General features: G+C 50.9%; 1 protein-coding gene across 3 annotated transcripts in view; it reads right to left on the reverse strand.

Annotated features, from left to right (window-relative positions):
• Positions 1–24,425, reverse strand: part of LMF1 (lipase maturation factor 1) — a 141,390-nt gene that overhangs the window by 31,479 nt on the left and 85,486 nt on the right. For 2 of the 3 annotated variants that reach the window (XM_054643805.2, XM_077186900.1), the window contains exon 6: positions 14,183–14,350. The exons of the other annotated variant lie outside the window; for it this stretch is intronic. In XM_054643805.2, coding sequence (XP_054499780.2) covers positions 14,183–14,350 — 168 coding nt within the window. The remainder of the gene's footprint in view (positions 1–14,182; positions 14,351–24,425) is intronic. 3 annotated transcript variants of the gene reach the window in all.

The following is a 24,425-nucleotide window of genomic DNA, read 5'->3' on the forward strand; positions in this document are numbered from 1 at the left end:
CAGGAGAGGGACAAGAAGAGCAGCAGAGTGACACAGAGATGGGTCCTGAAGACCCTCCTGGTTTCAGCCTTGTCCTGGACAGGGAATGGTCTGGGAGCGCTGATGAGGGAATTGTGACACTGGCACTTCTCCGGTGCAGGATCACCACGGGCTTTGCCAGCTCAGGATGGCAGGAGAGGGACAAGAAGAGCAGCAGAGTGACACAGAGATGGGAGCAGAGCCACCTGAGCCCCACCCAGCCACTCATCTGCAGGCACCTCACCTCTGGGACATGGTGAACCCTGGTTTGGGACACATGCCACCCCTCCTGAGCTGACCCAGTGACAGAAACCCCTCCACATCCCCAAACACAGTCACTGCTCCCAGCTTGCCCACATTTGCAATAAAAAGTACAATTTGCAATAAAAGTACAGGTTACTGGCTGTCACACACTGGAGGTTTGCACTCAGAAACTGCTGTGAGGGAGGAGAGGCACCAGGAGAAGCAGCAGAACCACAAGAACATCCCTGGAACAACTTCCAGCCAGGACATCTCCACCACAGTGTGGCCAAGGGCAGCCCTGGAAGCCACACAAGGATTCTTATCACAGCAGTGGCTGAGTGTGGAGTATTTCATTTGGCACCCTTTGGAGCCCTCATAATCTTTTCCTTTATGATTAATATTAAACAAGTCATATTCCTTATGGAATTTCCTAACCCTGTCTGTTTATATTTTTCTCTACATCAGAGTTAATATTTTAAGATCGCCTCTCTCTTTTTTTTTCTCTTTTATTTCACGTTCATCTGTTTTTCCTCATTTTATAAATCAGGTTTCTTGTTTAGTAGTCATGACAACATCTGCCTGCGGTGGTTACACCACAGCCTGGGGCTTTTTATTTTCTTTTCTCCCCCCAAGCTGCATAAGAATAAAAAAAAAAAAAAAAAAAATCCTTTAAATAAATAAAAGCATAAAATGAAAGGGGCAAGTTGGGAAGCGCCTCCTCCTCCTTTCCCTCCAATGACCCACTTCAACAAGACTTCCCAGCATGGTGGGTGAGGACTCATTTGGCTTTAATCCTGCAAAGTCTTATCCACTTAGTTCACTTCAATGGGAATACTCGGAGCACATCAAGTCAGGCACATATGAAAGTCTTTAAAACCTTGAGGTCTGGGCCTGAGAGGCACAAAAATGAAAAGCTGGAGTTGCATTTTCCTTCTGGGCGTTGAGCTCTGCACAACAGCACAAGGGTTGGGGTGGGATGGGGTGGGATGGGGATGTGCTGCTCCCAAGGGGAGCTTGGGGTCACTTCCAGGAGATGCTGGAGTTCAACATCATCTTCTCAGCATGGACCACCATGAATCCGGCCACCACAGCCATCCCATGGCTTTGGCAGCTCCCTTGCTCTGGATTCCCAAAAAATCCAGTGGCTCCTGGAGGCAGCAGGACCCGCCTTGACAGCCTGATTTCAATGAAACCCTGTCAGGACAACCTGGAGATCAGGCAAAGGAATCCCAAGGCAAAGCAGCATCACATCACCAAATGCATTCCTAGAATCTAGGGAATATCAAGGAATGCATTTTCTTCCCCCTAAATTCAGCCTTTCAGGATGCTGGGAAGCAGTAGCTTAGAGGGAATTCAGGCTTTTGGAAAAACGGGAGCGAGTTCTCCCACGAGCACAGCAAATGGCCATGGAGTTATGGCTCTGTGGAAAGACACCACTGAAACTCCATGGGGAGTTTCACCCAGGGCACCAGGAGATGGCCAGGAACACCGAGAGCAGCCCTGGATCCAGAGGAGGCAAGGAGGAAGGGGAAAGGCCAGGAGCTGAACAAAGCAGATGAACCTTGCATGCAGCAGAACCTCTGGGAGCCCTGGGACACGGTGTGCAGATGTTCCGAGGTCGCTGTAACCTGACTCCGAGAAGGAAGAGGATGTGCTCCTCCAAACTCCCCCTGGTGCTTTAATTCACTGCAGCCTGCCCGAGGCTGCCTGTGGTGATCACAGGTGGGGCTTCACACTGACCACAAACGTGGAGCTGGGGGCAAAAGGCTCCAATCCTTTCAGCTTTGGCTGCCGAGACGGTTGAGGAGCAGATTTCCATGGAAACATCTCCCTTTCCCTGCTCTCAGGGGCCAGAGGAAATCCCTCCAGCAGGGATTCTGCAGCACCAAGGACCCTCTCACTGATGGCCACCAGCACCTGGGACTGCCCACCAGGACTCTCCAGCTGATCCCTTCCTGCCTGCGTGGTGGAGAAGGGGAATTGGGAATGAACACAACATTTTGAAGCTCCAGTTTTCATCTGTGGTCACACTTTTTTTTTTTTTCCAAATAGCCCCAGGAAAATGATCTCTCTCCATCTTCAGGATTCCACTGTCCCTGCAGTTTTGGCCCTGCAGCACCATCCCTCTGCCCCTGGAACCTCAGAGGTGGAGCTGATTTGGGTGCATTGGGTTTCAGGGTGCCCCCTGACCCTTTTCCCTTGGCTCTGCTCCCTCTGAGGTTTCTGGCTGCAGGGATGATCCGTGTTGGATGAGGAGAACTGGCAGATTTGCCTCAGAGGGATTTCTGTGGGGATTACAACTGCTTTTCAAGGGCTGGCTGTGGAATAAATGACATTAATGATGCCATAAACACGATCCCTGTCTCTCCCACTCCCCACTCCTGCCATTCCCAGCCCCATCCAAACAATCAATGCAATCTGATTTGGTTTTCCAGAGGAAATTTTGAAATTTCTGTTGACTGAGGCACCCTGAGCTTTCTACTGCTCCTGGATGTTGGCATCTCAGAGGAGCTGGCAGCTTCTCTGAGGGTGACCCTGATGTAGAACTTGGTCTAGTGGGAGGTGTTCCTGCCCAAGATAACCTTAAAGTCCTTTCCAACCCAAACCATTCCAGGATTCTACTGAATACCTGTCCCTTTCTGCTTGTTTGCTCACAAAGTGCAGGGAATCCATCCATGAGCCATCCATGAGCCAGACCACACCACACTGGCCAAAATTTGGGACAAAACATTCCCAAACTGCTCCTCTTGTGCATTTTTCTCCCAGACTTCCTCAGCCTTCCCAAAACTGGCCTGATCTGGGATTTCTCCCTGCTCCCAAGTGTTCCTGCCTGGAGCAGGGTGTGAATTTAAAGTGGCACTCCTGTCCCTGAGCAGCTCCACGTGTGGACACCAAGCCCAGACCAAGCCCACGTGGTTCCTGCAGAGCTCAACCCGGCCCCAGGGGGAGTTTCATGTGTGGAAAAAGTTACTCAGGAACGTGGACAAAGCAGCTCCTGGCAGAGATGGAACTAAAATCCGAGAGGAAAGCAGGAGAGGTGAGGCCTCGTGCTGCAAACACCTGCCTGGATCGAGGTTTTCTGGGGCTCAGCTCGGGGCCCAGAGCAGCAGCAGAAATCCAGGATGCTCTGCACAATGTCAGCATAAATCATGGGATCTTTTCCATGGATCAATCAAAACCATGGAATGGCTTGGGTTGGAAGGAACCTCAAAGCTCATGTCCAGCCCCTTTCCATGGGCAGGGACTCCTTCCACTGTCTGCTCCAAGCCCTGTCCAACCTGGCCTTGGGCACTGCCAGGGATGGAAGGGAGGCCACAACCTGCTGGGAAATGTTGTTCCCAACAAAAGATGGGGGGCCCACGGCCCAGCATCTCCATCCCACAGCCAGGGCAGCACCAAACCAACCCCAGCTGCTGCAGGAGGATCCTGAATCACAGCTCCCAAGATCCCAGTTTTTATAGGGAGATGAAAGCCATGAGTGACACAGGTTTCCAAGAGGATCCTGCACTCCTCTCTGAGTCACAGCTCCCAAATTCCCAGTTTTTATAGGAAGATGAAAGCCATGAGTGACACAGGTTTCCTGCCATTGCTGGCTGTTGCATCAGCATGGAGATAAGAGCCCTGCTGGAGCTGGGGCAGGGGATGGTGCAGCTGTGTAAACTGCGTGTGGGCTGGAGCATCCCAGGGCTGCAGCCTCATCCCAGCACTGCCAAAGCAAAATCAAACCTCTCTGGGGGCTGCAGCCTCATCCCAGCGCTGCCAAAGCAAAACCAAACCTCTCTGGGGGCTGCAGCCTCATCCCAATGCTGCCAAAGCAAAACCAAACCTCTCTGGGGGCTGCAGCCTCATCCCAGCACTGCCAAAGCAAAATCAAACCTCTCTGGGAGCTGCAGCTTCATCCCAGTGCTGCCAAAGCAAAATCAAACCTCTCTGGGGGCAGTGGTGTTTCACAGCAACATTGAACCCACACAGGCCAAGGAGTTCTGCTCATCAAAGCAGGAAAAGGGAAAATCCTTCTTCACCTCCATCCCTGAGCAGCCCAGCCACTAGATCCATCCCTCTGAAATGGTGTGGGATTTGTTTAAATGGATTTAATTAAAGCTGGCCAGCCATTGTGTGGGGGGACTGGGGAAAGTGACCCCTCTGTCTGTGCAAGGTTTCACACATAAAAGCACACACTCATTTAACTTGACAGGACAGAACTGACTGGAATATGCATATTATTTTTAAAAAACCCTAAGATGACTCTGTGGGAGGACAGGGCACAGAGAAGCTGTGGCTGCTCCATCCCTGGAAATGTCCAAGACCAGGTTTGGAGCAGCCTAGGACAGAGGAAGGTGTTGGGGTTGGAATTGGATGAGCTTTAAAGTCCCTCCCAACCCAAATCACTGCAGGAAAACCCTGCCAGGAACCCACAGAAAGAGCATGACAGAAACTGCTCTGACAGCCAGGGATCCCAGAGGGAAGCTGAAGGAGCAGGGATGGGAAGAAGCCTCCTCCCAGCCAGGAAAGTCACTTTACCAGCAGCAAAATCCTGCCCTTGCTCCAAGAACACCACACCAAAGGCACCATCCCACTGCAGCCCCTTCCACGCCTGGAATGGGCACATTTTGTCTTCACACATCCATCTCTGACACCAATAAATGATTTTCTTCATAATAAATGCATTAAAAATCCTCTTTAAAAGGAGTTTCTCATCTGCCATCTGTTTCCAGTTAGGCTGTTCTGATTTCATCTTCTTTTTATTTTTTTGAAATGGAATAGAAAACATTATTTAAAGGCCCTGTCATCTTGCTGGTGGGAGGAGAGATCCCAAATCCCAAATCCCAGCATGTCCCCCTGCTGAACAGCAAGGGCTTGGTGGGAGCCAAGAGCTGGGAAACTGCAAAGGAACCAGTTCAGATAAGGACTAAGGGACAGAAAATGGGATTAAACTTGGGAAACCTTCACCATTTCTTCAAGCCATTGCACTGAAGCTGGAGAAATTCACAGATATTTAAAGATATTTGACACATTTCAGTGGGCGACTGCTTTGGCTTGGGCACAGCAACGGGGTCGTGATGGTTTCACTCTGCTTCAGCAGCTACACCTAAACGTAAATAAATAATTATCCCTGGAAAGATGGTGCCAGAACATGGTGAAGATCATGTCATGGACACCAGGAACATCTCTGGTTTGCAGCTGCTCTGGCTCTCATCAGACAGAAATGTTTTATGCCCTCACTCACATGTGCAACACATCCTTTATCTCCCAGCCTGGAGCTGAATCCTGATCCCATCTGGGAGGTGCAGATGTTGGAAGCTCCAGCTTGGATCATTTCAGCATCCTCAGCATCCATTTCCCCCATCCTGCCCAAGCACCTGGAAATTCTGCTGCAGGCCAAAAGGTTCTGGAGCACGGAGGGATTCTGAAAATCAGGTGCCAAATCCAAACAGGGAGAAAACCCAAGCGCCCTGAGGTGCCCCAGAGCCCAGGAGGTGAAGCCTCCCTGTCAGCCACGTCATTCCATGGGCTCTGGGAGCTGCTCCTGGGGTGGGAAAAGCAGCACAGAGAGAGAGGCACCTGAGAGCCCTGGGACAGCAGCACAGAGAGAGGCACCTGAGAGCCCCTGGACAGCTGTAACGTGGCCAAAACACCAGAACTGGCTGAGTTTCCAGCCCATTTCAGCAAATCTTGCAGTTTAAGGATGCAGCTGGTGATTCTGGAGTCAGAGCTCAGCAATATTCCCAAGGACTGGCACAGAGGTGGCACCAAACTGTGCCACCAGCCCTGGGCCAGCCTGGCACACGTGGCAGCTTCCAGAATTCTGGAACTCTGCTGGAACTCATCCCTGGATGGCCAAAGGCACTGCAGCTCCTGCTGGCCCCTAACCCAGGAGCCCCAGTGAATGGAAACCAACCCCAACCTTCCTGCTGTGTTTTTCCAGCCATGGCAGCACTTCCCACCCCAGGGGCCTCCTGTGCAAGTCTGATTCCATGGCTGGGCACCCAAACTGCCCTCCCAGGCTCAAGAGCAGAGCCAGCAAAGCTGAGCTGCCAGGGACAGGGCAAGCAGGGCCACTGCAAGCCCTCCTCAAAGGGAAACCAGCTCATGGTGAGCCCAGCACCAGCACAGACACAGAACCCACAGCCACCTTTGATTCCCAGCTCTCCAGAGCCCAGCCCAGGGCTGTGGATGCCCTCCAAGCCCCCATGGTGCCAGCAGGATGAGGGGTGGTGAAGGAGCCCAGCTCCAGGCTGCTGGAGTCACTGCTGCTCCCCTCTCCAATTAATCAAGCTCCCATACTGATTAACAGCGTGATTCATGGCTCTCGTTAGGAGCATTCTGGAACAAACAAGGCTGTATTTCAAGGCCACTGGCTTAATGGTTAAAATAAATACCTTCCAAATTTCTATTTTCAAGTAGCTGAACCTTTTCCACCTTTACAACTAATTCAGACTTCCTTCAAATTATTTTTCTAAGTAATATAACAATTTGTTTTTCATTAGAGCTTGTCAAAGCCGGACTTGGGTTTATTTTGAGAGAAACCAGCGCTCTCCAGAAACTGTTTAGTACAATCTGAATGACGCCCAAAGGGGTTATTGCAGCCACAATCAAAATAGAGTTTACAGCACTGGCTTGGGGTGACACTTTATTTAATGATTTCAAAAAAAAAAAAAGAAACAAAAAAAAAAGAGAGAAGAGAAAAAGCCCCCAATGCCCTGAATCAGGAGCTAATTAAATGCACTCCTATGGCTCCCAGGGAGTGTTTCTCAGTGCCTCTGACTACTGCAGAATGCAAGGACTTAACTTGTTGCTAACTAATCCCAGAGCCCATTATGGGAGCAGTGTTATTTACTGGTTTGGGGTGGTATGTGCTGCTATTCCCGTGTCTGGCACAGCAGATCCTATCGAGCTGGATGTGAAATCAAATATCAGAGTGATTAAACAGTTTGGGTTCTGCCTGCTTAACTCAGAATGTTTCTTGTTGAGGGGTGTAGAGCTCAGCATTTAATTTAAGGGGGCTTAAATGTAACAGAAAATCTGCCCTGTGAGTGCTTTGATTTCACATTCCTTCTGTTTTGCTGTGGGGAAAGCGGAGCTGGAGCAGTGCCAGGGTGAGGGAGGGGGTCCTGAGGGGCAGGGACACCCCAGGCACCCTCAGCTGGAGCAGGCTGGGTGCACAGGGCTGGCTTTGACCCCCATCACCCCAGCCCCAGCTCCAGCATTGCCAGAGAACCTCGGGATCTCTCTGCCTGCACCTTCCATCTCACACCCCACCAGATTTAAAAACCCAAAGCGGATTTTGGAACAACTGAACAGCAAAACTCCTTTCCACGGGCCCATTCCTCCAGTCTTGCTCTGTTCATTTTCCTGGGACTCTCTGTTTGTTGTTTCTTTCTAAACCACAACAAAATCAACAAGATTTGGACTTTGGGGAAGGCTGAATTTCCTCTGTTCTGGCAGGGGAGCCCAGCCCAGCCCAGCCCAGGCAGTGACACCCACCCAGAGCTGCTGGGCTGGGGGACCACACTCCCCAGCATCCTTGGGGATTTATAAAAAAGCAGGAAAGGGATTTTTTTACAGAGATATGAAGCAATAGAAAAAGGGGGAATGGATTTAAACTGAAAGAAAAGAGATTTACATTGCATATCAGGAAGAAATTCATCCCTGGCAGGGTGGGCAGGCCCTGGCACAGGTGCCCAGAGCAGCTGGGGCTGCCCCTGCATCCCTGGCAGTGCCCCAGGCCAGGCTGGACAGGGCTGGGAGCAGCCTGGGACAGTGGAAGGTGTCCCTGCCATGGCAGGGGTGGCACTGGATGGGCTCTGAGGTGTTTTCCAACCCAAACCATTCTGGGGTTGTGTGAACTGCAGAATAATTCCTGAATTTTCTGTCTGCTCCATCCTCCACTGAACTGGGCTTTATTCTCCCACCCATTAACACCAGCACTCTGCATCCACACAGGAAAACGCCTCCTCCAGCAGTGCCCGTGCCCGTGGGTGCCCAATTAAAGCCCTAACGAGGGCCCTGATGCTCCTGGCACTGGGGGAACCCCGCTCATCCTGCTGGAGACACCCCTGGTTTACACCAGCCCGGCCACGAGCACAAGCCCAGCTCGGCTCTGACAAGTGAAAACAAACACTGGATTCAGGCACTTTCTGCAGGGAGGGGGGGCTGGTTAATTTTTGTTCCCTCTCTCCAGGCTGCTGCTGTGACCTCTGCTACCTCCTAAGTCAGCAACACAATCTCTTGCAGCTGTGGCACTGCTGCAGCCTGATTTAATTTGCGTGTGTGTGGCTGCAGGGGCAGCTCATCCCTCCAGCATCTCCTGGTGTGGCAGAGGCAGCGCTGGGACAACGGGGGGCTCGGTCCTCCCCTCCCAAAAAAAAAAAGGGGGGAAACCTCCACTTGGCCTCCCCTGCCTTCCTGGAGAGATGGGAACAAAAGCAACCAGAGGGAAATGTCCTTTTCCATCAAAATTTTTAAGAGGTTGGGGTTTGGCCAAGCCAAGGAAGAGAAAAAAAAAAAAAAAGCCAGAAAATATCTGTTCAACAACTGTTTTCTGCCTGAAAAGAAAAAAAAAGAAAAAAAGAAGAGGAGGAAAATGATTTTGCTCTGCTCTCCTGCCCATGCCCAGCTCCCAGGGGCTGCCTGTCCCTGGTGCAGTGCCCAGCTGGGCAAGGGTGGTGCTGGCAGCTTGTTTTGCAGAGCAGAGCTGGAGGTTCCTGCCACAGCCCCTCAGGGTCCCTCTCCCAGCAGGTGCCCCCTTCCCTCTGCAGCTCCCAAAGTCCCCCAGAGCTCCTGGGCTGGGTCCTGGGAGCTGCCCCCTCTGGGGGCTCCTCTGCAGAGCTCTGAACCCTGGGCGGCTTTGGAGCTTTCACCTCTGCCTTCTGCAGGGCTGGAACTGTGCCTGGCCCCTGGCACTGCCACCCTACGGCCACCCCTGTGCCCCTGGCACTGCCATCCCTGTGCCCCTGGCACTGCCATCCCTGTGCTCTGGAACTGCCACCCTACTGCCATCCCTGTGCCCCTGGCACTGCCATCTCTGTGCCCCTGGCATTGTCACCCTACGGCCATCCCTGTGCCCCTGGCACTGCCATCCCTGTGCCCCTGGCACTGCCATCCCTGTACCCCTGGCACTGCCACCCTACAGCCACCCCTGTGCCCTTGGCACTGCCATCCCTGTGCCCCGGCACTGCCATCCCTGTGCCCCTGGCACTGCCATCCCTGTGCCCCTGGCACTGTCAACCCTGTGACCCTGGCACTGCCATCCTGTGCTCTGGAACTGTCACCTCTCTGCTCCTGGCACTGCCACCCTACGGCCACCCCTGTGCTCCTGGCACTGCCATCCCTGTGTTCCTGGCACTGCCATCCCTGTGCTCTGGAATTGTCACTGCTGTGCCCCTGGCATTGTCACCCCTGTGCTTCTGGAATTGCCATCCCCGTGCTCCTGGCACTGCCATCCTCTGCTCCTGACATTGTCACCTCTCTGCCCCTGGCATTGTCATCCCTGTACCCCTGGCACTGTCACCCCTGTGCTCTGGCATTGTCACCTCTCTGCTTCTGGCACTGCCATCCCTGTGCTCCTGGCACTGCCATCCCTGTGCTCTGGATGGCTCCTGCTGAAAGCCATCCTGGCACTGCCTCGGTGGGAGCAGGGAGAGCCTCCACCATCCCCCCTGAGGATCTGGAGATGTTCCCCAGCCCAGCCCCTCAGGATCTGGAGATGTCCCTCAGCCCAGCCCAGCCCCTCAGGATCTGGAGATGTCCCCCAGCCCAGCCCCTCAGGATCTGGAGATGTTCCCCAGCCCAGCCCAGCCCCTCAGGATCTGGAGATGCTCCCCAGCCCAGCCCAGCCCCTCAGGATCTGGAGATGCTCCCCAGCCCAGCCCCTCAGGATCTGGAGATGTCCCTCAGCCCAGCCCAGCCCCTCAGGATCTGGAGATGCTCCCCAGCCCAGCCCCTCAGGGTCTGGAGATGCTCCCCAGCCCAGCCCAGCCCCTCCAGGAGCTCTGTCCTGGGGTGGGACCTGGGGCTGAGCCCATGCAGGTCCCTGCAGTGTGACCCCTGTGCTGGGGACACGCCAGGAGCAGCTCCCAGGGAGTTGCCTGCACAGATCCATCCACATCCAAAGGGATTTGAAAGCTTCCAACCCTCCCCACGTTCCCAACTCCCCAGACTGGGCCTTTATGGCTCTGACTGTGAATCAAGCAGTGCCCCTGCCTTCCCAACAGCACCAGCTCTGCACTTTCCATGCTATTTATTCATTTATGGATTTCACCTTTCTGATCCTGAAGCTCCTTCCCACCTGGCACTGCCAAATCCACCCTGGCCCCTTCCCAGCCCTACTGCCAGCTCTGAGGGGCAAGGTGGCTTTTTCCTGCCTCTTTTTCTGGCTTCCCTCTCGCTTCCCCTCATCAGCTCCTCTGCCAAGCTGTGTAATTTTACTGCCTGGCTTCCAAGGAGCCAAGAAATACGTTTGGTGTGAGCTGGGAGTTGGACAGCGTGAAAAACACACAGATCCAGGGGTGGAGGAGGCAGATCCAGAGTTTGAGGAGGGAGATCCAGGGTTTGAGGAGGCAGCTCCAGGGTTTGAGGAGGCAGCTCCAGGGAGCAGTGAAATCCCCACCAAGCTGAGGGATTTGCCTTCCCCAGCCCTTCCAACCTCCCACACCCCACAAACTCCTCGGGGTATGGGTAAGCTCTGTCCTGATGCTTCTACAGAACCAAGAATAAGAGTCCAGACCTCACATGGGGTCTCCAAGACCCTCCAAGATATCGTTTGTTCCCCTCCAGGTACTGACAGCCGTGTTTTTAATTTAATTTCTCCTGAATATTGGGGTGCTTCAGATCCAGGTGTGCATTTCTCAGGCCCACATCCCACCTCTGCTACAAACACCAGTGAATCACTGAATTGTTAAGGTTGGAAAAGCTCTTTAGCATCATCAAACCCACCCATCAAACCAGCACATTCACCACTAAACCACGTCCTGAGGTGTCACATCCCTGTTTTCCGAACACTTCCAGGGATAATTTATTCCTGGCAGACACAACTGGCAGCGGTGCCCAGGAGGTCCATGGAAATGGTGGGGTTTGAGCTGAGCTCACAAAGAGGACGTGGCAAAAGCCCCAGAGCTGAGGGGCAGGAAAGCACAGCAGGAGGGACCAATCCTGGCCAGGAGCAGCAGCACCCAGCCCTGCATGGATCTGCTGGGAATGGGCTCATCCCAAGGGTCCCTGTGGCCCCTCCAGGGGGAACTGAGGTGCTGGCAGCACTTGGGTGTCCATCAAAGCCACCCTAAATCCTTAAATCCCTAAATCCCACCTGGGTCCCATCAAACACAAGCCCCAAGAGGAACCTCCTGTGCACGTCCAGGATGGGAACAAAGTGGAGCTTCCAGCTCCCTTGGGATAACCCCAGGCTGGAATCCCAACCCCACAGGAATCCCCTGGTGGACACACATCCATGCTCAGGCTGCTGAGCACCTCCTCTCTGATGTTTCCACCCTCTCTAAGCTTTTTTCCTTACAAACGTGAAGCAGGCAAGAAGAATAAGTTCACACTTGGAAAAAAACCCCACTTTCCTCTTTTAAAGCCCAACTTTTTTTGGGTTCCTGACAAAGCAATATTCTCCAGGCCAGTTGGAATCTGGAAAAATACACTCACTCAAGCTCGCCACCATGACTCCAATAACAATTATAAAATGTCCAATAAAACTTGTCTGTAATGTCAATTCAAATCTTGAAAAGCAGAATTAAGTGGTATATCAACATTAAACTTTATTGCTTCCTTTGCAGAGCACAAGGATTGTCAATAAAAGTCATTCTGAATGAAGAAAAGGGCAGTAAATATTAAATAAACAGGTTTTTGTTGAAATGCTGTAAAGGCACCAGAGCTGCCTCTTACACTGGGACCCTTTCTGCCTGCTCAGCCTCCCCTCGTGATCCAAACAAGGCAGTAATTGCCAGCTATCAATAAAGGGCCAATTAAAGGGGCTTGATGCCTGCCCTGGCTGGCTGTCATTAGGGCATTTATGGGGGGACTCGGCTCTGTCTGAGGTGCCCCAGCCCTCCCAGGGCCCTGCTCCTCGTTAGGGGCCCTGCAGGTTCCTGCTGGGAGTGACAGGGAGGGGAGAAGGGGATGAGAGGGGAGCATTGGGCACGGGATGGGTTGGGCTGGGAGGGACCTTAAAGATCACCTTGTTCCAACCCCCCTGGGGACCCTTTCCACTGCCCCAGGGTGCTCCAGCCTGGCCTGAGACACTGCCAGGGATCCAGGGACCCTGGCACCCTCACAGGGATGAATTTATCCCTCATCTCTAAGCCAACCCTGCCCTCCTTCACCTAAACCAGAAGAGAGAGTCGGTTTTGCTTTGTCTGCGGGGCTTTTTTTAGGGTTGGGCTGAATAAAAACCTCCCAGTGCCTCCAACGACTCAGGGGTGTCACAATCACAGCTGGCACCTCTGGAGCTCCCTGGGTCACACCTCTCCCTCCATGTGCCCAAAGCCATCCCAACCCAACCAAAGCTGCCCCAAAAAGGTAAAAGCTGATGTTCAGACACAACAGGAAGGGTCTGGGCAGCAGCAGGAGCCGGGAGGGCACAAACCCGCCGGGGTTTCTGTCAGACCTTTAAAACCTGATCAGCATTTTTGTGGTTTACCAGGGGCTTTATGAGCTGTTCTCCAGTTTAATCATCACATGAACTCACAGGAAGCAGTAACAGCTCCTGAGTATGAATTTCATGCTGCTGAAATGATGCTGAACAAAGGCAGGGCAGCAAGGGCTGGAAATGGAGTTTCATGAGCAATTTGAACTCTGCCAGGACAGACAGGAGAGGAACCAGATGAGCTCTAGGGAAGTATTTATGCAGCAGCTTCTGTCCTCTGAGTTTTGCAGAGGTACAAAAAAACCCACCCAAAAATCAACTGGAACGTGAATCCATTACATTTCCAAGGAATTATTTTGATTTTAAACCTCAGCACAGTCAATCTGGTATTTGTGAAGAGCAGCTCAACCCTTTCCAGAGATAAAGAACAATCCTCGAATGATAAATCCAGAAAGAAGAATCCCTTCAGAGATGGACAGATGTCTAGAAAAAATAACTTTTGGGGCAATCACAAGGATTCCCCACAGAGCCTTTGCACTGATCCTGGGCTGCCATTCCTCTGCCACACAGAAACCAAAGCTCCAGCAGTGGGAAACAGCCAGGAATGCCTGGCTGGGAATCATCCTCATTCCATGGAGCCTGAATCCCACCCTGCCCCCTGAGCCAGCTCCTGCTGGGAGACTGGGGAAGCCCAGGAGAGGAGGGGACCCTCAGGATGATGCCTGGTGATCTAGAACAGAGGCCAGACTGAGTTAAAGCAGGGATTTATTAGGAGGCCACAATGGATCCACCTTGGGCAGAACCAGAGCCCAGCCAGGGCTGCACCCAAGATGAACCAAAATGGTCCCAAAAATGGATGCCCAGTCACGGGGCCTCTCACTTTGATCAGTTCTGCTCCATTTGCATATTGGAGTTCGTTGTCCCATCCCAGCTTTAGGTTATGCAGTCCCACCCTGATTGGTTTTCTCTCTCCAGCCCACATTGTTTGTGCTCCTGGGCTGAGATTTGGATCATTTGTCCTTGGTCCCCAGCTGGAGCAGGAATTATTTTGTTTCCCTGCTCTGTGCACAGAGCTCACCATCCCCTCATATGAAGCTCAGACCCACACACTAAAGCAGCACAGAATGTGAAAAGTAGAAAAGCCAAAACGTGAGGCACCATAATATGAATCCCAAAACTCCAGCCTAAAGCAGCAGAGACTCTGAAAAATATAAAAGCCAAAACCTGAGGCACTGTAACACGAATGTCAGAATTACAGCCTAAAGCAGCACGGACTCTGAAAAATGGAAAAGCCAGAAGCCGAGGCCTGGAGGACAGGAAGAAGGAGCAGCTCACCTGGAAGAGGATCTGCAGGAGCCCGTGCAGGATGGCCATCCTCCTGCCCAGCAGCAGGAAGAAGGGCACCAGCAGCTCGATGAAGTGGTTGACCAAGGTCTCGAGGCGGTGGAACCACCAGGGCGAGCAGTGCATGAAGTACGAGATGGGGTTGGGCACTGGCTGTGTCTGCAGGGGCAGAGGAAAAAAGGAATGAATCCCCTCCAAAATCAGAGGAAAAAAGGAATGAATCCCCTCCAAAACTTGGTATGAAGTGCTGCTACAAAGCTCTGGCCTTATCCCTTGTTTCTCTCCCCAAGTTTGCCATCCTGCACCTCTGGGAACTCGTTTCTTTGCAGACAAAATGACTCCATTCCACACGTCCTTAAACAAATTCATCTCCTAAAAATCAAGTTTTTTAATTTTCCCTTTTGTCATCATAACCAAACCCCATCTTAAATTAAGCCCACTATTATTTAGCACTGAAATCTTACACTTAGATCAGCACTGAGGGATGTTAAAGTGAGTGAGGATCCTCAGAGCAACGGAGCAGATCCAGAAACTGAGCCTCAGATTTGCTCGGGGTCAGGCCTTGGGTCAAACAGAGCCAAGAATGGAAACCAGATTTCAAAACCTCGGAGATCTGCTTTCAAAATGTTTAAAATTCAAATAAATGTGCTGGTGGAGCTGCTTTCCAAGATGGTAATTTGGGAGAGGAAAGTGTAATTCCTCTAAACATGCTCTACTGGTTAAGGTATTTACATACTGGCCTTGGGACAATATTATTCTTTTGTCAGCCCGAAATTTTTTGACACTGGAAGATTTTTCCATCCAGGACAAGAAAACAGCAAATTTTTCAAAGGGAACAACCCCAAATTCTGATATGTTAATAAATGCCACCCTAAGAAATCCCACAACTGGAGCAAAAAATAAATGTGAAATTATCTTAACGTATCTGACAGGCTCAAATTCCCTGGTATTGTTTTAAAACTTCAACAGCAACAACAAAAAAAGAGAGAGGTCGAAAACACAAATGTTAATTGAAGGAGACACAACACATCTTTAAATTATTTGTAGTTAAATCCACAATACAAACAAAACAGGGCAAATCCTGCAGGATGCATGGCAGCCAAGCACGCTCCCGCTGCCAAATCCCACAACTATTGTAATTCCTTATTAGCAAAGCTGGGATTAATAAAGCCTGGCCTGGGCAGGAGGCCCCTGAGGACAGGAGACCGCATCCTTCCTTCCCGGATGGAGCCAGGCCGGGGTCAGGGAGCTCTGCCAGGGCCTCTCCGGCCAGGCTGGGGGGTCAGGGCAGCCCCAGGTGCCCCCAGGCTCCCTCCCCTCCACCAGGACCTGCTCCCACTTAATCCCTGCTGGGCTTCTCGCAGCATTCCCAGCAAAGCTCCCAAAGGGACTGTTTTGATCCCAAACTGCTGAGAAATGCTTTTAGCCTTCCAAACAGGCAGGTTGTTCCTTGGCTCTTTCAAATTATTATTATTATTAGGCAGGTTGTTCCTTGGCTCTTTCAAATTATTATTATTATCATTATTATTATTATTATTAGGCAGGTTGTTCCTTGGCTCTTTCAAATTATTATTATTATTATTATTATTATTATTATTATTATTATTATTATTATTATTATTATTATTATTATTATTATTATTGTGATAATCATTGTTCTTATTTTTATTATTCTTATTATAATATTAAGTTGTTATTATTATAATCACAATTATAAACTGATTATTATTATCATCACCACAATTAGTATCACATTACCACCAATTTATTATTATCGTCATTATTACCACAATAATTATGATCATTATTAAATATTCATTACAATGATAAATATTAAATTATAATAAATAGTTATTGTTGTTGTTGTTGTTATTGTTGTTGTTATGATCATTATTATTATTTTTAAGTGCTTTAACCAATCCTGACCCAGCTGAGGCACTGATCCAACAGGTTGGAATGTCTGGCACACACGGATGAGCACCACAGAGGGCAGGCAGGGTTACTGATGCCACACCTACTTATAATTGTAATTAATGCATTCATGTGCATTGTTCCCGCTTGTTGTTTGAGCTGGGACTGGAGATTTTGCCATCCCAAACTGTTTAAGGGCAGGAAGAGAAAACTCCAGCCTCAAATCCCACTGCAGTGGAAGTTCCAGGCCGGGTTGGAGGGTGTGAGGGTGGGGAGGTCCCAGATTCCCAGGGCAGCTGTGGCTGCCCCTGGATCCTTGGAATTGTCCCCAAGGGGGTTTGGGGCACCGTGGCACAGTGAAGGTGTCCCTGCCACGGCAGGGGTGGGATGGGATGAGCTTTCAGGTCCTTTCCAGCCCAACCCAGTCTGGGATTTGAGGGTAAAGCACAGCCCAGTGACAGCGCGGTGATTCACACGTCCCAGAAATCCTTTAAAAGCTGCTGGGGGAGGAGATGTGTGTGTGTGTGTTCCTGCAATGCCTTCCAGATGCTGCACAGCACAGGTTCCCCAGGAAGGGAGCTGAGTTTCCTTGGGATGGGGCAGGGAGGCAGGAGCAGCCTGGGAATCAGCAGGAGCTGGGATGCTGGAAAACTTCCTGCATTCTTTTTGTGCCTGAGCCCACCAGAGGCACCCGCAGCTGGGGAAAGCACCTTTCTTTTGTCAGCCTGACATTTTTTGACACTGGGAGATTTTTCCATCCAGGACAAGAAAATGGCAAATTTTTCAAAGGGAACAACCCCAAATTCTGATTTGTTAATAAATGCCACCCTAAGAAATCCCACAACTGCAGAAATCCCACCTTGCTGGGATTGTGGAGAGGGATTTTGATGGATTTTGCCCCACACCTGCTGTTCCAGAGAAATCCTAATCCCATGGGAACATCCCAGTGGTGTTGGTGTCAGAGAGGAGGGAAAAGCTTTCCAGGCTCTCTTGTTCCTGGGATTTGGAGCTTTGCACTTTGCTTTGTGGCTGTGCTGTGAGGGGAATTATGGAACCCCAGAATGTTTGGGTTGGAAAGGAGCTGGAGGATTATTTAATTCCCACCCTCTTCCACTGTCCCAGGCTGCTCCAAACCCCATCCAGCCTGGCCTTGGGCACTGCCAGGGATCCAGGGGCAGCCACAGCTTCTCTGGGCACCCTGTGCCAGGGGCTCCCACCCTCTCAGGAAAGGATTTTATCCCAATATTCCATCTTAATCCATCTTATTCCATCTTCCATCATAAACCTGCACTTTTTCAGTTTGAAGCCATTCCCCCATGTCCCAGATGGGAAATGGCACCTCAGTGCCTGATGAAAATTCCCTCTCAATCTCTTTATCCTAGGAAGCATCCCAGGAGCAGCTGGGAGTTCTCCTGCACCCAGAACTGTGATCTCCTGACCCACAGCCATGGGAACTGCAGCTCCAGGGCAGATGGAAATCAGCAATCCCAAGGTGGATGCACACGGAGAGGGAGCAGAGCTCTGGGCTTGGAGCAGCCCCCTTTCTGGGCACCTCTGTGAGACTGAAAATGTTTTTAAATTAAAAAAAAACAACAACAAAAAATCCCAAAAAAACAATTAGCAAACCCTGGCTTTGTGTGTCAGCACAACATCATAACCCTGGTGCCTCCCTCACCCCTCCAGCAGCCGGGGAGGAGCGGCTGCTGCAAACGCCTTTGGAAATGGGAGCAGGAAAATGAATCCTGTAATTCACAGGGCAGATTTGTAAGGTGTGAGTGCTGCTGCAGGAATTCTGGGTCGCCAGCTCGGGCCTGTTCCCTGGCTTGGATCGAGCAGGTTTTATGAGGGCTGGTAACAGAGTCTAAAAATACGCACAATAAACTGGTTTTTTTCTCCCTACGGGGTCTATGGTTTAATTATGTTCTTAGTGAGAACCATTAAAGTGCTAAGTACCTGAAGACTCCTAATTTACTAAACTGCACCCCACTAAAAGCCAACAGAAGGCCATTATACAGAGGAGTGAAGGCTCTTCTTGGGGGCTGTGAATGCCCATGGTCCCTCCTCCCAGCCCCGTTATTGCCACAGCTTCCCAGAAACTCCAAGGGAGGATTTAATCCCAGCCTTGGAGAGCCCAGCCCAGCCCAGCCCAGCCTGGGGAAAGCTCCAGGCTCTTCTACAGGGAAACAAATCCCACATTGTCCTCAAACAACCCAGTGCTCAGACAGGGCTGGGACTGGGGCAGACTGGGATAGGGGAAGGTGTCCCTGCCCAAGGGATGGGATGGGCTTTAAGGTCCTTCCAACCCAAACCACCCTGGGATTCTTTACGGGGCTCACAGCACTGCCTCCATGCAAGGAGCTGAGCAGCAGGGGAGTGTGGAGTTGGAGGGTAAGGAATCAGGGGATCATGGAATGGTTTAGGTTGGAAAAGGCCTCTAAGATCAACAAATCCAACCAAGCGCACTTCATGGCAGAGAAATCCTGAAAAACAGAACGGAAGGGAACAACAGCAAATGGGAATAAATAATGAGAAAAAACAACTGTTTGGTCAAAAGAAACAGAATTCCAGAATGAGCTGGGTTGGAAGGGATCTGAAATCTCATCCAGTGCCACCCCCTGCATTGGCAGGGACACTTTCCACTACCCCAGGCTGATCCAAGCCTGGCCTTGGACACTGCCAGGGATCCAGGGGCAGCCAGAGCTTCTCTGGGCACCCTGTGCCAGTGTCCCACCATCCCCACAGGGAACAATCCCTCCCCAGTATCCCATCCAACCCTTCCCCCTGGTGGTTTGAAGCCATTCCCTGTCCTGTGGAATGATGGACTATCCTCCCCCCTGACCCCACAGAGGGGCAGTGAACATGTCAGGAGCAGCTCTGCAGGCTCCCACAGCCAGGAGACAGCGAAAGCCTTTGGCACAGCCAGCCGAGCGTGAGGAGCAGCAGTCCCCTGGAAAAGCAGGATGAGAGCTTTATTAAATGTTTTCTGGAGAGCTGTGGAAGATCCAGATGAACTGCAAAGCTCGGCTCTCCAGCTTCCCAAGCACTGAGGCATGAACTCATCTCCTCGGCTTCAAAGCAACAGCCCTCGCTTCTCTTGTGCTTTGGACCAAAAAATAAAAAGGATTCTCCATCGTGGAGCCTAATTGGATCAGTGTGGTCCAACAGGCTGCTCCCTGCCAGTCCATCCTGCCTCAGATACTGACCTGGCTCCTCAGGCATCTGCAGATCAAAGCTCCACGCTCCCAGGGCCGGCGGGAACGTCTCCCCAGCCCCGTGCCAGGAGGCAGAGAGAGGAGAGGAGAGCAGGGAGGTCACTCCCAGCTGCTGGGAAGTGTGGGCAGATGAGGGTCCTGCCTGAAGTCAGCCTGTCTCGGGTTCTGCAGCATCCAAGGATTCCTAGAAACCACCCTGCTTGGAACAGGGGGAGGTCCCGGAGCTTCCTCACCGTGGAGAGGCTCCACGCGGGCAGAGGCCTTGAGTGATGAGCAGCAGAGGGATTTTGCACAAGGATTCTCATGTTGGGAAGGAAATGGAGCAGGGAACTGCTCAGGCCGGGTTTAAACCCAGCAGCAGCACCTTGTGCTGGGTGTATTTATCTGTACACTCAAAGCTCCACGTCCACGCTACTGAAATACTCCTGACAGCTAAGCGGTTAAAAATAGCCCCTTCAAAACTTTCCAGTTATTAATAAGATTCCAATCCAAATAAAATCAGAAGGGAAGGGAAAGAAAAAAAAAAAAAAGAAGAAAAAGCTGGATCTGGCTTGAAATGCACACTGCTCTGACATCCAGTGGGTCGCAAGGGGTCGGCTCTTCAGCAGCGCAATATCAAAATAATCAAGGCTCGATAAAGTAATAAAAAGAGAAGTTGCCTGTAGGTTCTTGCTGGGCAGAGCTCTCCTCGCCCAGTCAATAGGAATATTCAGTCCATAGAAAAACAGACTGGAATCTGCCTGTTTAAGACAGCAGAGCAAGCCAAGGAGATGTGTGTTTGACACGGTGCCAGCACGGCCATAAAATGTTGGCAATTTAGTAGAGACGTGGTGCCGCGCCACTCTCCCAAAGGACCTAAATAAACTTCAGATGGAGAACATATATTTTTACTTTTTATATATATAAAAATCTGCTGGTTCATTTTTAACTCCTTTCCCCAGCCAGTCCCTGCTCGGGGGTTTTGCAGAGCTCCAGCAGGTCCCCGCTCCTCCCGGCCGAGCCAAGGAAAAGTTAAAAGCCTGAAAAATCCCAGCAGTGCTTCACGTCTGGAGGTTGGGTTTCTTAGGGAATGGTGGCTGCAGCTGCCAGAGGGGAAAGGGGGCTTGGGGAGAAGATTCTGCTCTGCAATTTCATGCCTCAGCACTGTAAAATATCCCAGGGAATTTGTTGTTTTCCTGTTGACAACGTTGTAAAGTCGCGGGTGGAGGTGAAACCTCCCTGCCTCGTTCAGTTTTGGCCAGGGTGAATCACCCCGGGAGGATCTGGGGGACACTGAATGATGGGGGCTGGAATCCCAACCACCTGGGTGGGGGCAGAAGGCTCCTTTCTGTTTGCTTTTCCAGCCTGCACCCAGCTCCTGCTCTGAGCCTTCCCTCTCCAGGAACAGAGCCCACATTTCCAGGGCCCACAGCATCCCTGTTTATTGACACTGCTCCTCCGTAACGCGCTCCGAGCTGCTCCCGGAATATCCACTTAATTGGGGATGGATTACAGATTCACCTATTTATTCTGGACATTCTTGGAGAGGTCCTGAGCTAAAATTACACAAGGAACCACTGAGCTGTTGAGGCTATTTATTTGTTCAAAAGCCCGTTCAAATAGCTGGCGGGGCCTGGGGCAGACATCTTGGCTCTGGTGGGGCCAGCAAGAGCTGATGGAACCAGCTGTGGGTCCTTTGGGGTTTGTCAAGAGCAGCAGAGATGAGGCAAGATGGGATTAGGGAGTGGGACAGGCTGGAAGGTCCATCCATAAGAATCAGAGAGTGGGAAGAGCCTCCAGGATGGTCAAGTCCAACATTTTACCCAACACCACCATATCGTGGAGAAAAACCAAGATATAAGGGAAACACAAGAAGGTTCCATCCCAAAGGCAAGGGGGGAGCTGAAATCCCTCTCCAGGTTTGCTGTTTCCATCAGATGGTGCTGTTCTGTCTCACACTCCAGGATTTTCCAACTCAGGTCCCTGGCCTGGAGCTCCCTTTCCCCACGGATCACTCACCAATATTTTAAATTGCCATTTAAGAGCATATTGCAAATGTGATCCTTTAATTGGTCACTGTTATGACTCTCTATTAGAGAAGACAAGTTTTTCCACACAAGGTAAGCCCTGAAAATGTTTAAAAACAACCCAGAGCTGATGTATTTATTATGCATTTCTCCATATATAAATAATTCCATGAAAAGGGGACGTAGTGAGTGGAAACTCCATTTAAAATGTGATCCCAGATGGTGGCAAAGCTCTAAAATTGCAAGGCAACATGTAAAGAAAGATTAACGACCTCAAACAGGCCCAAATTTATGAGGTGAAAGCCCCTGTAATCCTGGAGAAAAATGATACCAAACCTTCGACCAGACAGCCAGAAAATACCTCTGCTTACTCCATGTGCCCTCTGCCATTTTACATTTTCCTTTAATACTCATTATTTGGGGTTCAGTTGGTGTTTTCTCCTGCAGGCCAGAGGTTTCGCTTTGGTTCATGAGCACGGTGAGGGATTTGCCAGCTCCCACCAGGCCCCACTGATAAATCAAGGAACAGGAAAGTGATGGGAATAAGCACTGGAAAGGAGGAAAAAACAGAGCCAGGACACCTCAACAAGCCTTGAGCATCCCTGCAAAACCCAGAGCTCCCCGATGGAGTGGAATGAGGGGACAGAGCTTAACAATTCCAATATTAACCCCTTGTTGTGCCCAAGTGGGAAACGCTCCTAAGGGAAGGATGTCAACATTTCTTCCCAAGGAACGTGGGTCATCCCAGGCCAGCAGCATCTTCTGTGCTCTTAACTGCACCAGGAGCAGCCTGGCTGGCACAGCCCATGGCCCTGGGCACCTCCAGCATCCCCTGACAATGCTCCTGCTCATCCCCCTGGCTGTTCCCACCTCAGCAAGGTCACCTGGGCTATTTTACTACAGCATTTTTCAAGGATTTTCCAACTTTTTCCACAGAGTTCCTTGCACACTCCGGTGCCTTGAAGGGCAAATCTATGGCTTTGGAGAGTGGAAGAACATCTTCCTGAACATCTTCCTGAACATCTTCCTGAATATCTTTCTGAACATCTTCCTGAACATCTTTCTGAACATCTTTCCAGTGGTTACACTCAGAGGACCCAGAGCTTTACCTTTCCACTCACAACCCCAAAACCACCCCACGGCTGCTCTCCCACAGCCCCTCATCCCCTCATTTTTTTCCCCCTTTAAAATGTCCAGTGCTAAACCCAGGCCCAGACTCCTTCAGAGGGCTTTTTTTTGGTGTGTGCTCATAAACACGAGCTCAGCACCAGGCCAAGGAACACACGGAGCCCCGGCTCGTGCCTGTGTTTGGATTAGGCAGCTCCGTGGCCTGGACGTTTACAGTCGGGTTGGGGTTTTTTTTTTTCCTCCCCCCCTCCACAACTCGAGACAAACAGTGAGAGCTTTCATAAAATGTGTTCACAAAGGGTAAATTGTGCCATGAGGAGCTGACTACCTGGTTGGTCACTGGAATTCTCCGAACTGGAACGCCACCGCGCTCCGAGCCAGCGCCGGCGGCGGGAGGGGGAACTCGTTTAACTCTGCAACTGCCCAGGAGACAGAGCACACCCAGCACAGAACTGCACAAACAGTCAGGTTTGGACACCTCTGAGACCATCGAGGCCACCACTAACCCATGTCCCCATGTGTCACATCCACATGGTTTTAAATCCAGAGCTGGCTCCACAGGAACCATCGTGCCTGATCCAGCTCTGAACCTCCTGTCCATCCAAGAGCGTTTCTAGAGCAGGATGGGATAAGAATAAGGCAAGAGGAAAATCCAGGTTGCTGTCTCAAAGATGGAGCCAAAAACTCGGGAGAGTTTGTTTCTGTTTTAGGCCTTCTCCCGAGTAACAAAGGATGGAGCCTGGAAGAATTTAGAACAAGCGAAACAAGGCACAGGAAAACTCTTGGCCGTGAGAAGCTGATCTCCAAACTCTGTTGGGTGAATCCAGCAGCCAGTTCTGCTCCCCCTCGGCAAAGAATGAGGGCCTGGAGTGGCAGGACAAGGGGGAACAGCTTCAAACTGAAAGAAGGGAGAATTAAAGTAGGGATTAGGGAGAAATCCTCTCCCTGTGAGGGTGGGGAGGCCCTGGCACAGGGTGCCCAGTGAAGCTGTGGCTGTCTCTGGATCCATGGAAGTGTCCAAGGCCAGGTTGGATGGAGCTTGGAGCAACCTGGGATTGTGGAAGGTGTTGGGGTTGGAACTGGACGGGTTTTAAGATCCTTCCCAACCCAAACCCAAGTGATTGATTCCAGGAGCTGCACCTCTCCAGCAGTGACACAGGCACTGCATCTCCTGCTGTGGCCATCATTCCAACAACTCTTTTTTAAACAATTAAGAGGTTAAATCAGCGACTTCTTACAAAACATAACAACACTCCAGGACATAATACACACAATGATATAGATCTTTAAATCCTACTAATGTTAGGAAACAGGCTCGGGCATCTTTGGACTCCTGAACACAAAACTGCGCTTGTTAGAAATATCCTCGTCCCGCTCAAGGCCTTCCTTGGGTAGAACCAATAATTAACTACATTTTAAAAGACACAATTTCAGGGAAGTTCTCCAGCACACCCTTAATAACTCCAGTGGTTTCCCTTCTGACACAAAAACGTGACGGATTTCAAGCAGCACGTGCCAGAGCAGGGAGTTGTGCTGCTATCCAGGAGGGAAGAAGCCTCTCCCAGCAGCACCAATGTCCAAATCCTCTTGCCTGGAGCTCTGGCAAGTTTTGCCCTTGTGTAATCGCTTGTTTTGTAAGTGTTGCTTGTTTCTATGCTTTTCTTATAAAAAGAAATCAAGAAATTCTCCAGGCAGATAAATTCCACCCAATAAATGTGTCGCTCCTCTATCCCCGTGGACATAATAATGCCCTCACTCTTGTCCCAACTTGGAGCGCTCACAAATCACCATTATAAATAAATCTGCCAACCTAAGGCAAGCAGCTCATTTTTAATAAAGCCTTTTACCTCCTTTCCTAATGCCAGACAAGATCCTGGAGCAGCTCAGTGCCCGAGGGATGGCAGCTCCCATCCTCTGTGCCAGCCCATCCCGGTGCTGCCATGGGGCTCCTGCCCTGTGTTTTCCTGGGATAGGTTT

This window comes from Agelaius phoeniceus, chromosome 16 (assembly GCF_051311805.1).
Source record: "Agelaius phoeniceus isolate bAgePho1 chromosome 16, bAgePho1.hap1, whole genome shotgun sequence".
NCBI classification, from domain to species: domain Eukaryota; kingdom Metazoa; phylum Chordata; class Aves; order Passeriformes; family Icteridae; genus Agelaius; species Agelaius phoeniceus.